At 45.3% G+C, this 12500-nt stretch overlaps 1 protein-coding gene across 1 annotated transcript in view; it reads right to left on the reverse strand.

Moving 5' to 3' along the window:
• Nucleotides 1-115: 115 nt before the first annotated feature.
• The window catches only part of LOC311113861 (actin filament-associated protein 1-like 1), a gene marked incomplete at both ends in the record, with an annotated part of 12719 nt that continues 334 nt past the window's right edge, over nucleotides 116-12500 (reverse strand). The window contains 6 exons of the mRNA XM_084189149.1: nucleotides 116-196; nucleotides 1326-1505; nucleotides 1661-1881; nucleotides 4842-5079; nucleotides 11802-11926; nucleotides 12109-12192. Of these exons, the coding sequence (XP_084045275.1) occupies nucleotides 116-196; nucleotides 1326-1505; nucleotides 1661-1881; nucleotides 4842-5079; nucleotides 11802-11926; nucleotides 12109-12192 (929 nt within the window). The remainder of the gene's footprint in view (nucleotides 197-1325; nucleotides 1506-1660; nucleotides 1882-4841; nucleotides 5080-11801; nucleotides 11927-12108; nucleotides 12193-12500) is intronic.

Below are 12500 nucleotides of genomic sequence, written 5' to 3' on the forward strand. Positions count from 1 at the left end.
TGTTATTATTCTGTTGTTCTGTGTTATTCTGTTGTTCTGTTATTATTCTGTGTTTAGGCTGTGGGTTCTATTGGGTTTCTACACACAAACACACACGGACTCTAGTGTAACACACCTTGTCCAGCTCAGTCTTTCTGGGTATCATGGGAGAAGTGGACTCTTCTGTTCCTTTTCCCTGACTCACTTTACGGACCACCTGAGAACACACACACACACACACACACACACACACACACACACACATGGATGAGGAAAAGGAAAGGAAACGTGTGTGTGTGACAGGTGTGTGTATGTGTGTGACGGAATGTGTGTGTGTGTATATAGGTGCATGCATTTGTGTGTGTATGTGTGTGTTTGTCTGTGTGTGTTTGTCTGTGTGTATAAGTGCATGTGTGTTTGTCTGTGTGTGTTTGTCTGTGTGTGTGTGTTTGTCTGTGTGTGTTTGTCTCTGTGTGATTGTCTGTGTGTTTGTCTGTGTGTTTGTCTGCGTGTGTTTGTCTGTGTGTGTTTGTCTGTGTGTTTGTCTGTGTGTTTGTCTGTGTATGTGTGTCTGTGTGTTTGTCTGTGTGTGTTTGTCTGTGTGTTTGTCTGTGTGTTTGTCTGCGTGTGTTTGTCTGTGTGTGTTTGTCTGTGTGTTTGTCTGTGTGTTTGTCTGTGTATGTGTGTCTGTTTGTTTGTCTGTGTGTGTTTGTCTGTGTGTTTGTCTGCGTGTGTTTGTCTGTATGTATAAGTGCATGTGTGTTTGTCTGTGTGTGTTTGTCTGTGTGTGTTTGTCTGTGTGTGTTTGTCTGTGTGTGTTTGTCTGTGTGTTTGTCTGTGTGTGTTTGTCTGTGTGTTTGTCTGTGTGTTTGTCTGTGTGTGTGTGTGTATGTGTGTTTGTCTGTGTGTGTTTGTCTGTGTGTTTGTCTGTGTGTGTTTGTCTGTGTGTGTTTGTCTGTGTGTTTGTCTGTGTGTGTTTGTCTGTGTGTGTTTGTCTGTGTGTGTGTATAAGTGCATGTGTGTTTGTCTGTGTGTGTTTGTCTGTGTGTGTTTGTCTGTCTGTGTGTGTTTGTCTGTCTGTGTGTGTTCGTCTGTGTGTGTTTGTCTGTGTGTGATTGTCTGTGTGTGATTGTCTGTGTGTTTGTCTGTGTGTTTGTCTGTGTGTGTTTGTCTGTGTGTTTGTCTGTGTGTGTTTGTCTGTGTGTGTTTGTCTGTGTGTGTTTGTCTGTGTGTGTTTGTCTGTGTGTTTGTCTGTGTGTTTGTCTGTGTGTGTTTGTCTGTGTGTTTGTCTGTGTGTTTGTCTGTGTGTGTTTGTCTGTGTGTTTGTCTGTGTGTGTTGTCCTCACCCTGAGCCACCTGTGTGCCTGCTCCCTGCTCTGCACAGCCAGGACCAGAGCCTCTCCGCTGGGTGGAGTGAACCTCAGCTCATGTCTCTTCCTGCGTCCGTCTTTAGGGGCGTAGACCACAGTGCACTGGGGCAGGGGCAGGTCAACATACGGGGACACGTCCTTAGAGCTCTTATAGCACTGGAGGAGAGAACACAGGGGTTAAGGAGTGTGTGTGTGTGTGTGTGTGTGTGTGTGTGTGTGTGTGTGTGTGTGTGTGTGTGTGTGTGTCTGTCCATGATGTGTGTGTGTGTATGTCTGTGTGTATACGTGCCTACGTCTGCATGTGTGTGTACCTGTAGCCTGTTATCCCGTATGACAGTCAGTTGCTTGGCCCACTGTCCGAAGCGTTTCTTTCGCAGCAGGAAGGCACAGATCCTACAGTCCCTTGCCGGGAGCATGGAGCTCTCATCACTAGGCCACTGGTGGGTCAGTCTGGACCCTGGCCCTGATCCCTTTTCCTCTTCATCCTCCTCATAGGACTCATAGGAACTACTCAGGGCATCAGAGTCATTGTCTGGGGGGAGAGAGACCAAGAAACTACAGTTAGACTGAAACCAATCAGAAGAAACTACAGTTAGACTGAGACCAATCAGAAGAAACTACAGTTAGACTGAGACCAATCAGAAGAAACTACAGTTAGACTGAGACCAATCAGAAGAAACTACAGTTAGACTGAGACCAATCAAAAGAAACTACAGTTAGACTAAGACCAATCAGAAGAAACTACAGTTAGACTGAGACCAATCAAAAGATACTACAGTTACACTGAGACCAATCAGAAGAAACTACAGTTAGACTGAGACCAATCAGAAGAAACTACAGTTCAAATCAAATCAAATGTTATTTGTCACATGTGCCAAATACAACAGGAGTAGACCTTACAGTGAAATGCTTACTTACAAGCCCTTAACCAACAATGCAGTTTTAAGAAAGAATACCCCCCCAAAAAATCACACAAAAAAAAACAATATGAAATAATATGAAATAAAAGTAACAAATAATTAAAGAGCAACAGTAAAAATAACAATTGCGAGGCTATATAAAGGGGGTACCGGTACCGAGTCAATGTGCGGTGGCACCGGTTAGTCGAGGTAATTGAGGTAATATGTACATGTAGGTAGAGTTATTAAAGTGACTATACATAGATAATAAACAGAGAGTAGCAGCAGCGTAAAAGAGGGGAGGGGGGGGGGGGGGGGGGGGGGGCTTATGTTTAGGAGCCTTATGGCTTGGGGGTAGAAGATGTTTAGATGCCTCTTGGACCTAGACTTGGCGCTCCAGTACCGCTTGCCGTGCGGTTGCAGAGAGAACAGTCTATGACTAGGGTGGCTAGAGTCTTTGACCATTTTTAGGGCATTTCTCTGACACCGCCATGTATAGAGGTCCTGGATGGCAGGAAGCTTAGCCCCAGTGATGTACTGGGCCGTACGCACTACCCTCTGTAGTGCCTTGCGGTTGGAGGCCGAGCAGTTGCCATACCAGGCAGTGATGCAACCAGTCAGGATGCTCTCGATTGTGCAGCTGTAGAACCTTTTGAGGATCTGAGAACCAATGCCAAATCTTTTCAGTCTTCTTAGGGGGAATAGGTTTTGTCGTGCCCTCTTCACGACTGTCTTGGTGTGCTTGGACCATGTTAGTTTGTTGGTGATGTGGACACCAAGGAACTTGAAGCTCTCAACCTGCTCCACTACAGCCCCGTCGATGAGAATGGGGGCGTGCTCGGTCCTCTTCTTATTTCCTGTAGTCCACAATCATCTCCTTTGTCTTGATCACGTTAAGGGAGAGGTTGTTGTCCTGGCACCACACGGCCAGGTCTCTGACCTCCTCTCTATAGGCTGTCTCGTTGTTGTCGGTGATCAGGCCTACCACTGTTGTGTCATCTGCAAACTTAATGATGGTGTTGGAGTCGTGCCTGGCCATGCAGTCATGAATGAACAGGGAGTACAGGAGGGGCACGCACCCCTGAGGGGTGGGTAGGTAACAACACATCCACCCACTGAGCATGCACCCCTGAGGGGCACCCGTGTTGAGGATCAGTGTGGCGGATGTGTTGTTACCGACCCTTACCACCTGGGGCGGCCCGTCAGGAAGTCCAGGATCCAGTTGCAGAGGGAGGTGTTTAGTCCCAGGGTCCTTGATGAGCTATGAGGGCACTATGGTGTTGAATGCTGAGCTGTAGTCAATGAATAGCATTCTCACGTAGGTGTTCTTTTTGTCCAGGTGTGAAAGGGCAGTTTGGAGCGCAATAGAGATTGCATCATCTGTGGATCTGTTGGAGTGGGTCTAGGGTTTCTGGGTAATGGTGTTGATGTGAGCCATGACCAGCCTTTCAAAGCACTTCATGGCTACAGATGTGAGTGCTACGGGTCGGTAGTCATTTAGGCAGGTTACCTTAGTGTTCTTGGGCACAGGGACTATGGTGGTCTGCTTGAAACATGTTGGTATTACAGACTCAGACAGGGAGAGGTTGAAAATGTCAGTGAAGACACTTGCCAGTTGTTCAGTGCATGCTTGGAGTACACGTCCTGGTAATCCGTCTGAACGTTGACCTGTTTGAAGGAGAGCGTGATCACACAGTCGTCCGGAACAGCTCATGCTCTCATGCATGTTTCAGTGTTACTTGCCTCGAAGCGAGCATAGAAGTAATTTAGGTCGTCTGGTGTCACTGGGCAGCTCGCAGCTGTGCTTCCCTTTGTAGTCTGTAATAGTTTGCGAGCCCTGCCACATCCGACAAGCATCAGAGCTGGTGTAGTACGATTCGATCTTAGTCCTGCATTGATGCTTAGCCTCTTTGATGGTTCGTCGGAGGGCATAGCGGGATTTCTTATAAGCTTCCGGGTTAGAGTCCCACACCTTGAAAGCGGCAGCTCTACCCTTTAGCTCAGTGCAGATGATGCCTGTAATCAATGGCTTCTGGTTGGGGTGTGTATGTACAGTCACTGTGGGGACGAAGTCATCGATGCACTTATTGATGAAGCCAGTGACTGATGTGGTGTACTCCTCAATGCCATCAGAAGAATCCCAGAACATATTCCAGTCTGTACTAGCAAAACAGTCCTGTAGCTTAGCATCTGCTTCATCTGACCACTTTTTTATTGACCGAGTCACTGGTGCTTCCTGCTTTAGTTTTAGCTTTTAAGCAGGAATCAGGAGGATATAATTATGGTCAGATTTGCCAAACAGAGGGCGAGGGAGAGCTTTCACAGTCTTTGTGAAGGGATGAAACTTCTTCAAAATGTCTTTAGGAGTGAAATGTTAACATACTTCTCTCTTTTTTGGGTGAATTATAGCCCCAAAGTTCACTCTTGATTGTAGAAAAGATACACACACTCACATACGTCTGCACATGTTTATTACAAAGAACAAAACATCAATGTCACCCTGAAAAGGGAGTTGTAACCACACAGATCAGAAGCTATTTATCTGGTCTTGTTTTGCTACTGTAGGATATGTTTTCTACTACATTTGACTCACAGGAGTTTTTGCGTTGTCGTCTGTTGATGCAGGTAGGAGGGGAGTTGTTCTCTGCATCCTCATAGTAACCGTCCTCTATGGAGTTAGGAGGGCTGGAGCTACCGCGGGTGGTGATGTACTCTGGCTGCTTGCCTGGGCTGAGAGGTACTGCCTCTTCATAGTAAGCCTCAGGAGGGGGGGTGGTGGGCAGGGGTGGAGGGGTCTCTGATGAGCAGGGGGGAGAGGAGTCTGGACTGCTCTATAGGGTAGGTAGACACAGGTACTGCACTTTAATTACATACTACACACAAACAAACATGTAACCACACATGAAAAACAACAGTTTGTTTGAGATGTTTCTAGCTGAATCACACACACACACACATGCACACATGCACACACCTACACACACACCTCACACACACACACTGTGCAAAGCTAGGGCACTTGGAAAGAAACTGTAAAATGGGACTAGACAGGAGAAGCGCCACTACACCTCAGCTTGATGGATGAGCTCTGAGAGCAATACGGGGATCAGCAACACTATGGAGGATCATCTAACACTATGGAGGATCATCTAACACTATGGAGGATCATCTAACACTATGGGGGATCATCTAACACTATGGAGGATCATCTAACACTATGGGAGAAGATCTAACACTATGGAGGATAATCTAACACTATGGAGGATCATCTAACACTATGGGAGAATATCTAACACTATGGAGGATCATCTAACACTATGGGGGATCATCTAACACTATGGGGGATCATCTGACACTATGGAGGACCATCTAACACTATTTTTATTTTATTTTTTTATTTCACCTTTATTTAACCAGGTAAACCAGTTGAGAACAAGTTCTCATTCACAACTGCGACCTGGCCAAGATAAAGCAAAGCAGTGCGATAAAAACAACAATACAGAGTTACATATGGGGTAAAACAAAACAAAGTCAAAAAATACAACAGAAATACATATATATACAGTGTGTGCAAATTTAGCAAGTTATGGAGGTAAGGCAATAAAATAGGCTATAGTGCAAAATAATTACAATTAGTATTAACACTGGAATGATAGATGTGCAAGAGCTGATGTGCAAATAGAGATACTGGGGTACAAATGAGCAAAATAAATAACAATATAGGGATGAGGTAGTTGGGCGGGCTAATTTCAGATGGGCTGTGTACAGGTGCAGTGATCGGTAAGGTGCTCTGACAACTGATGCTTAAAGTTAGTGAGGGAGATAAGTGTCTCCAGCTTCAGAGATTTTTGCAATTTGTTCCAGTCATTGGCAGCAGAGAACTGGAAGGAATTGCGGCCAAAGGAGGTGTTGGCTTTGGGGATGACCAGTGAGATATACCCGCTGGAGCGCAGACTACGGGTGGGTGTTGCTATGGTGACCAATGAGCTAAGATAAGGCGGGGATTTGCCTAGCAGTGATTTATAGATGGCCTGGAGCCAGTGGGTTTGGCGACGAATATGTAGTGAGGACCAGCCAACAAGAGCGTACAGGTCACAGTGGTGGGTATTATATGGGGCTTTGGAGACAAAACGGATGGCACTGTGATAGACTACATCCAATTTGCTGAGTAGAGTGTTGGAGGCTATTTTGTAAATGACATCGCCGAAGTCAAGGATCGGTAGGATAGTCAGTTTTACGAGGGCATGTTTGGCAGCATGAGTGAAGGAGGCTTTGTTGCGAAATAGGAAACCGATTCTAGATTTAACTTTGGATTGGAGATTCTTAATGTGAGTCTGGAAGGAGAGTTTACAGTCTAACCAGACACCTAGATATTTGTAGTTGTCCACATACTCTAGGTCAGACCCGTCGAGAGTAGTAATTCTAGTCGGGTGGGCGGGTGCAAGCAGCGTTCGGTTGAAGAGCATACATTTAGTTTTACTAGTGTTTAAGAGCAGTTGGAGGCTACTGAAGGAGTGTTGTATGGAATTGAAGCTCGTTTGGAGGTTTGTTAACACAGTGTCCAATGAAGGGCCAGATGTATACAAAATGGTGTAGTCTGCGTAGAGGTGGATCTGAGAGTCACCAGCAGCAAGAGCGACGTCATTGATATACACAGAGAAAAGAGTCGGCCCAAGAATTGAACCCTGTGGCACCCCCATAGAGACTGCCATAGGTCCAGACAACAGGCCCTCCGATTTGACACATTGAACTCTATCTGAGAAGTAGTTGGTGAACCAGGCGAGGCAGTCATTTGAGAAACCAAGGCTATTTAGTCTGCCAATAAGAATGCGGTGGTTGACAGAGTCGAAAGCCTTGGCCAGGTCAATGAAAACGGCTGCACAGTACTGTCTATTATCGATCGCGGTTATAATATCGTTTAGGACCTTGAGCGTGGCTGAAGTGCACCCATGACCAGCTCGGAAACCGGATTGCATAGCGGAGAAGGTACGGTGGGATTCGAAAAGGTCGGTGATCTGTTTGTTGACTTGGCTTTCAAAAACTTTTGAAAGGCAGGGCAGGATGGATATGGGTCTGTAACAGTTTGGATCTAGAGTGTCACCCCCTTTGAAGAGGGGGATGACCGCGGCAGCTTTCCAATCTCTGGGGATCTCAGACGTTACGAAAGAGAGGTTGAACAGGCTAGTAATAGGGGTTGCGACAATTTCGGTGGCTAGTTTTAGAAAGAAAGGGTCCAGATTGTCTAGCCCAGATGATTTGTAGGGGTCCAGATTTTGCAGCTCTTTTAGAACATCAGCTGTCTGGATTTGTGTGAAGGAGAAGCGGGGGGGGCATGGGCAAGTTGCAGCGGAGGGTGCAGAACTGGTGGCCGGGGTAGTGGTAGCCAGGTGGAAAGCATGGCCAGCCGTAGCAAAATGCTTGTTGAAATTCTCGATTATTGTAGATTTATCGGTGGTGATAGTGTTTCCTAGCCTCAGTGCAGTGGGCAGCTGGGAGGAAGTGCTCTTATTTTCCATGGACTTTACAGTGTCCCATGGAACTTTACAGTGTCCCATGGACTTTACAATTTTCCATGGACTTTACAGTGTCCCAAAGCAACACTATGGAGGATCATCTAACACTATGGGGGATCATCTAACACTATGGAGGACCATCTAACACTATGCAGAATCAGCAACACTATGGAGGATCATCTAACACTATGGGGGATCATCTAACACTATGGAGGATTATCTAACACTATGGAGGACCATCTAACACTATGGAGGATATTCTAACACTATGAAGGACCATCTAACACTATGGAGGATCATCTAACACTATGGGGGATCATCTAACACTATGGAGGATAATCCAACACTATGGAGGATCATCTAACACTATGGAGGATTATCTAACACTATGGAGGACCATCTAACACTATGGAGGATAATCTAACACTATGGAGGATTATCTAACACTATGGAGGACCATCTAACACTATGGAGGATAATCTAACACTATGGAGGATCATCTAACACTATGGGAGAAGATCTAACACTATGGAGGATCATCTAACACTATGGGGGATCATCTAACACTATGAAGGACCATCTAACACTATGGAGGATCATCGAACACTATGGAGGATCATCTAACACTATGGGGGATCATCTAACACTATGGAGGATAATCTAAAACTATGGAGGATCATCTAACACTATGGAGGATTATCTAACACTATGGAGGACCATCTAACACTATGGAGGATAATCTAACACTATGGAGGATCAGCAACACTATGGAGGATCATCTAACACTATGGAGGATAATCTAACACTATGGAGGATCAGCAACACTATGGAGGATCAGCTAACACTATGGGGGATCATCTAATACTATGGGGGATAATCCAACACTCTGGAGGATCATCTAACACTATGGAGGATCAGGTAACGTTATGGAGGATCAGCAACACTATGGAGGATCATCTAACATTATGGAGGATCATCTAACACTATGGAGGATTATCTAACACTATGGAGGATCATTTAACACTATGGGGGATCATCTAACACTATGGAGGATCATATAACACTATGGGGGATCATCTAACACTATGGAGTATCATCTAACACTATGGAGGTTCATCTAACACTATGGAGGATCATCTAACACTATGGGGGATCATCTAACACTATGGGGGATCATCTAACACTATGGAGGATCATCTAACACTATGGATGATCATCTAACACTATGGAGGATCATCTAACATTATGTGCGATCATCTAACACTATGGGAGAAGATCTAACACTATGGGGGATCATCTAACACTATGAAGGACCATCTAACACTATGGAGGATCATCGAACACTATGGAGGATCATCTAACACTATGGGGGATCATCTAATACTATGGAGGATAATCTAACACTATGGAGGAATATCTAACACTATGGAGGATAATCTAACACTATGGAGGAATATCTAACACTATGGAGGATTATCTAACACTATGGAGGACCATCTAACACTATGGAGGATAATCTAACACTATGAAGGACTATCTAACACTATGGAGGATATCTAACACTATGGGGGATCATCTAACACTATGGAGGATAATCTAAAACTATGGAGGATCATCTAACACTATGGAGGATTATCTAACACTATGGAGGACCATCTAACACTATGGAGGATAATCTAACACTATGGAGGATTATCTAACACTATGGAGGACCATCTAACACTATGGAGGATCAGCAACACTATGGAGGATCATCTAACACTATGGAGGATAATCTAACACTATGGAGGATCAGCAACACTATGGAGGATCAGCTAACACTATGGGGGATCATCTAATACTATGGGGGATAATCCAACACTCTGGAGGATCATCTAACACTATGGAGGATCAGGTAACGTTATGGAGGATCAGCAACACTATGGAGGATCATCTAACATTATGGAGGATCATCTAACACTATGGAGGATCATCTAACACTATGGGGGATCAACTAACACTATGGGTGGTCATCTAACAGTAAGACAGAGAGCACTATGGGGGATCATCTACACTACCGTTCAAAAGTTTGGGGTCACTTAGAAATGTCCTTGTTTTCGAAAGAAAAGCAAAAAAAATAGTCCATTAAAATAACATCAAATTGATCAGAAATACAGTGTAGACATTGTTAATGTTGTAAATGTTTATTGTAGCTCTCAACTGGCAGCGTCATTAAATAGTACCCGCAAAACACCAGTCTCAACGTCAACAGTGAAGAGGCGACTGCGGGATGCTGACCTTCTAGGCAGAGTTGCAAAGAAAAAGCCATATCTCAGACTGCCCATCTTAATCTTTTATTTTTATTGGCCAGTCTGAGATATGGCTTTTTCTTTGCAACTCTGCCTAGAAGGTTAGCATCCCGGAGTCGCCTCTTCACTGTTGACGTTGAGACTGGTGTTTTGCGGGTACTATTTAATGAAGCTGCCAGTTGAGGACCTGTGAGGCGTCTGTTTATCAAACTAGACACTCTAATGTATTTGTCCTCTTGCTCAGTTGTACACTTGTTCTCAGAACAAGAATAGACTGACGAGTTTCAGAAGAAAGTTATTTGTTTCTGGCCATTTTGAGCCTGTAATCGAACCCACAATTGCTGATGCTCCAGATACTCAACTAGTCTCAAGAAGGCCAGTTTTATTGCTTACCTCTCTGTCATCCCCCCTTACTGCCATACCTCTCTGTCATCCCCCCTTACTGCAATACCCCTCTGTCATCCTCCCTTACTGCCATACCTCTCTGTCATCCCCCCTTACTGCCATACTCCTCTGTCATCCTCCCTTACTGCCATACCTCTCTGTCATCTCCCTTACTGCCTTACCCCTCTGTCATCCCCCCTTACTGCCATACCTCTCTGTCATCCTCCCTTACTGCCATACCTCTCTGTCATCCCCCCTTACTGCCATACCTCTCTGTCATCTTCCTTTCTGCCATACCCCTCTGTCATCCCCCCTTACTGCCATACCTCTCTGTCATCCTCCATTACTGCCATACCTCTCTGTCATCCTCCCTTACTGCCATACCTCTCTGTCATCCTCCCTTACTGCCATACCTCTCTGTCATCTTCCTTACTGCCATACCCCTCAGTCATCCCCCCTTACTGCCATACCTCTCTGTCATCCTCCCTTACTGCCATACCTCTCTGTCATCCTCCCTTACTGCCATACCTCTCTGTCATCCCCCCTTACTGCCATACCTCTCTGTCATCTTCCTTACTGCCATACCCCTCTGTCATCCCCCCTTACTGCCATACCTCTCTGTCATCCTCCCTTACTGCCATACCTCTCTGTCATCCTCCCTTACTGCCATACCTCTCTGTCATCCTCCCTTACTGCCATACCTCTCTGTCATCTTCCTTACTGCCATACCCCTCTGTCATCCCCCCTTACTGCCATTCCTCTCTGTCATCCTCCCTTACTGCCATACCTCTCTGTCATCCCCCCTTACTGCCATACCTCTCTGTAATCTTCCTTACTGCCATACCCCTCTGTCATCCCTCCTTACTGCCATACCTCTCTGTCATCCCCCCTTACTGCCATACCTCTCTGTCATCTTCCTTACTGCCATACCCCTCTATCATCCCCCCTTACTGCCATACCTCTCTGTCATCCTCCCTTACTGCCATACCTCTCTGTCATCTTCCTTACTGCCATACCCCTGTCATCCCCCCTTACTGCCATACCTCTCTGTCATTCTCCCTTACTGCCATACCTCTCTGTCATCTTCCTTACTGCCATACCCCTCTGTCATCCCCCCTTACCGCCATACCTCTCTGTCATTGCCCTTACTGCCATACCTCTCTGTCATCCCCGCACCCCTTTATATACAGGGTGATATCACAGTTTATGCTGCACATGCTATGATTCAATTCCAGAGTGTCATTGCTGTTGAGGGGAACGATTCAATGGTTACTAGGATAGATATACAGTTCTTAAGATTCATAGACACACATAACAACACATGTATGAACACACAGGAACAGTGAATGTGTGTAATGTGTAGCTCACCTGTTTTGAGGGTATTGTGTCGTCTCTGTGTGTGTCAGTGTGTGTGTCTGTGTGTGTGTCTGTGTGTGTGTCCTGCTTCTGTTTCTGGTCCTCTGTCATGTCTTTCAGCTCCCCCAGGTCACAGTCTGGACAGAGAGGTAGAAGACAGTTAAAGGGGAAGTTCAGGATTTTACAACTTGAAGTTAGGCGGTTGCTCACCCTGAAAATAGTCTATGGGCCAGGAGAAACTGTTGTACAATCATTAACTTCCCCTTTAATGCCCTGGTTGTTCAGATAAAGTTGGTATCACTCTAACGACCAAACTCACCAAAGGTCTCGAAGAGGGATTCCACAAAGCTGGTGCCGTTTCTGTACACTGACATGTTCATGTACAAGTAGTCTGGTCCTGTCACTTGGGGAAAGATGGAAGCAAAACATACTGTATAAACACACTTCATGAAGATCTTATATTATTCGATTTCACTTTATCTGTGATGTATCTGTTTACTGTCTGTCTGTTCCTATCTGTCTATCCCTGTCTGTACCAGACCTGGGTTCAATTACTATTTGAAATCATTTCAAGCATCTATCTGTGCTTGAATGAGTTTGCCTTCCATCTGGCACTCTGGCAGACTAAAGCAAATGCTAAAAAGTATTTGAAGGATTTCAAATAGTATTTGAATTCAGGTCTGGTCTATACCTCTGTTTGTCTCCTACCTG

The sequence above is a fragment of the Coregonus lavaretus genome (genome assembly GCF_964263955.1).
Source record: "Coregonus lavaretus genome assembly, contig: HAP1_SCAFFOLD_9654, whole genome shotgun sequence".
Lineage (NCBI taxonomy): Eukaryota > Metazoa > Chordata > Actinopteri > Salmoniformes > Salmonidae > Coregonus > Coregonus lavaretus.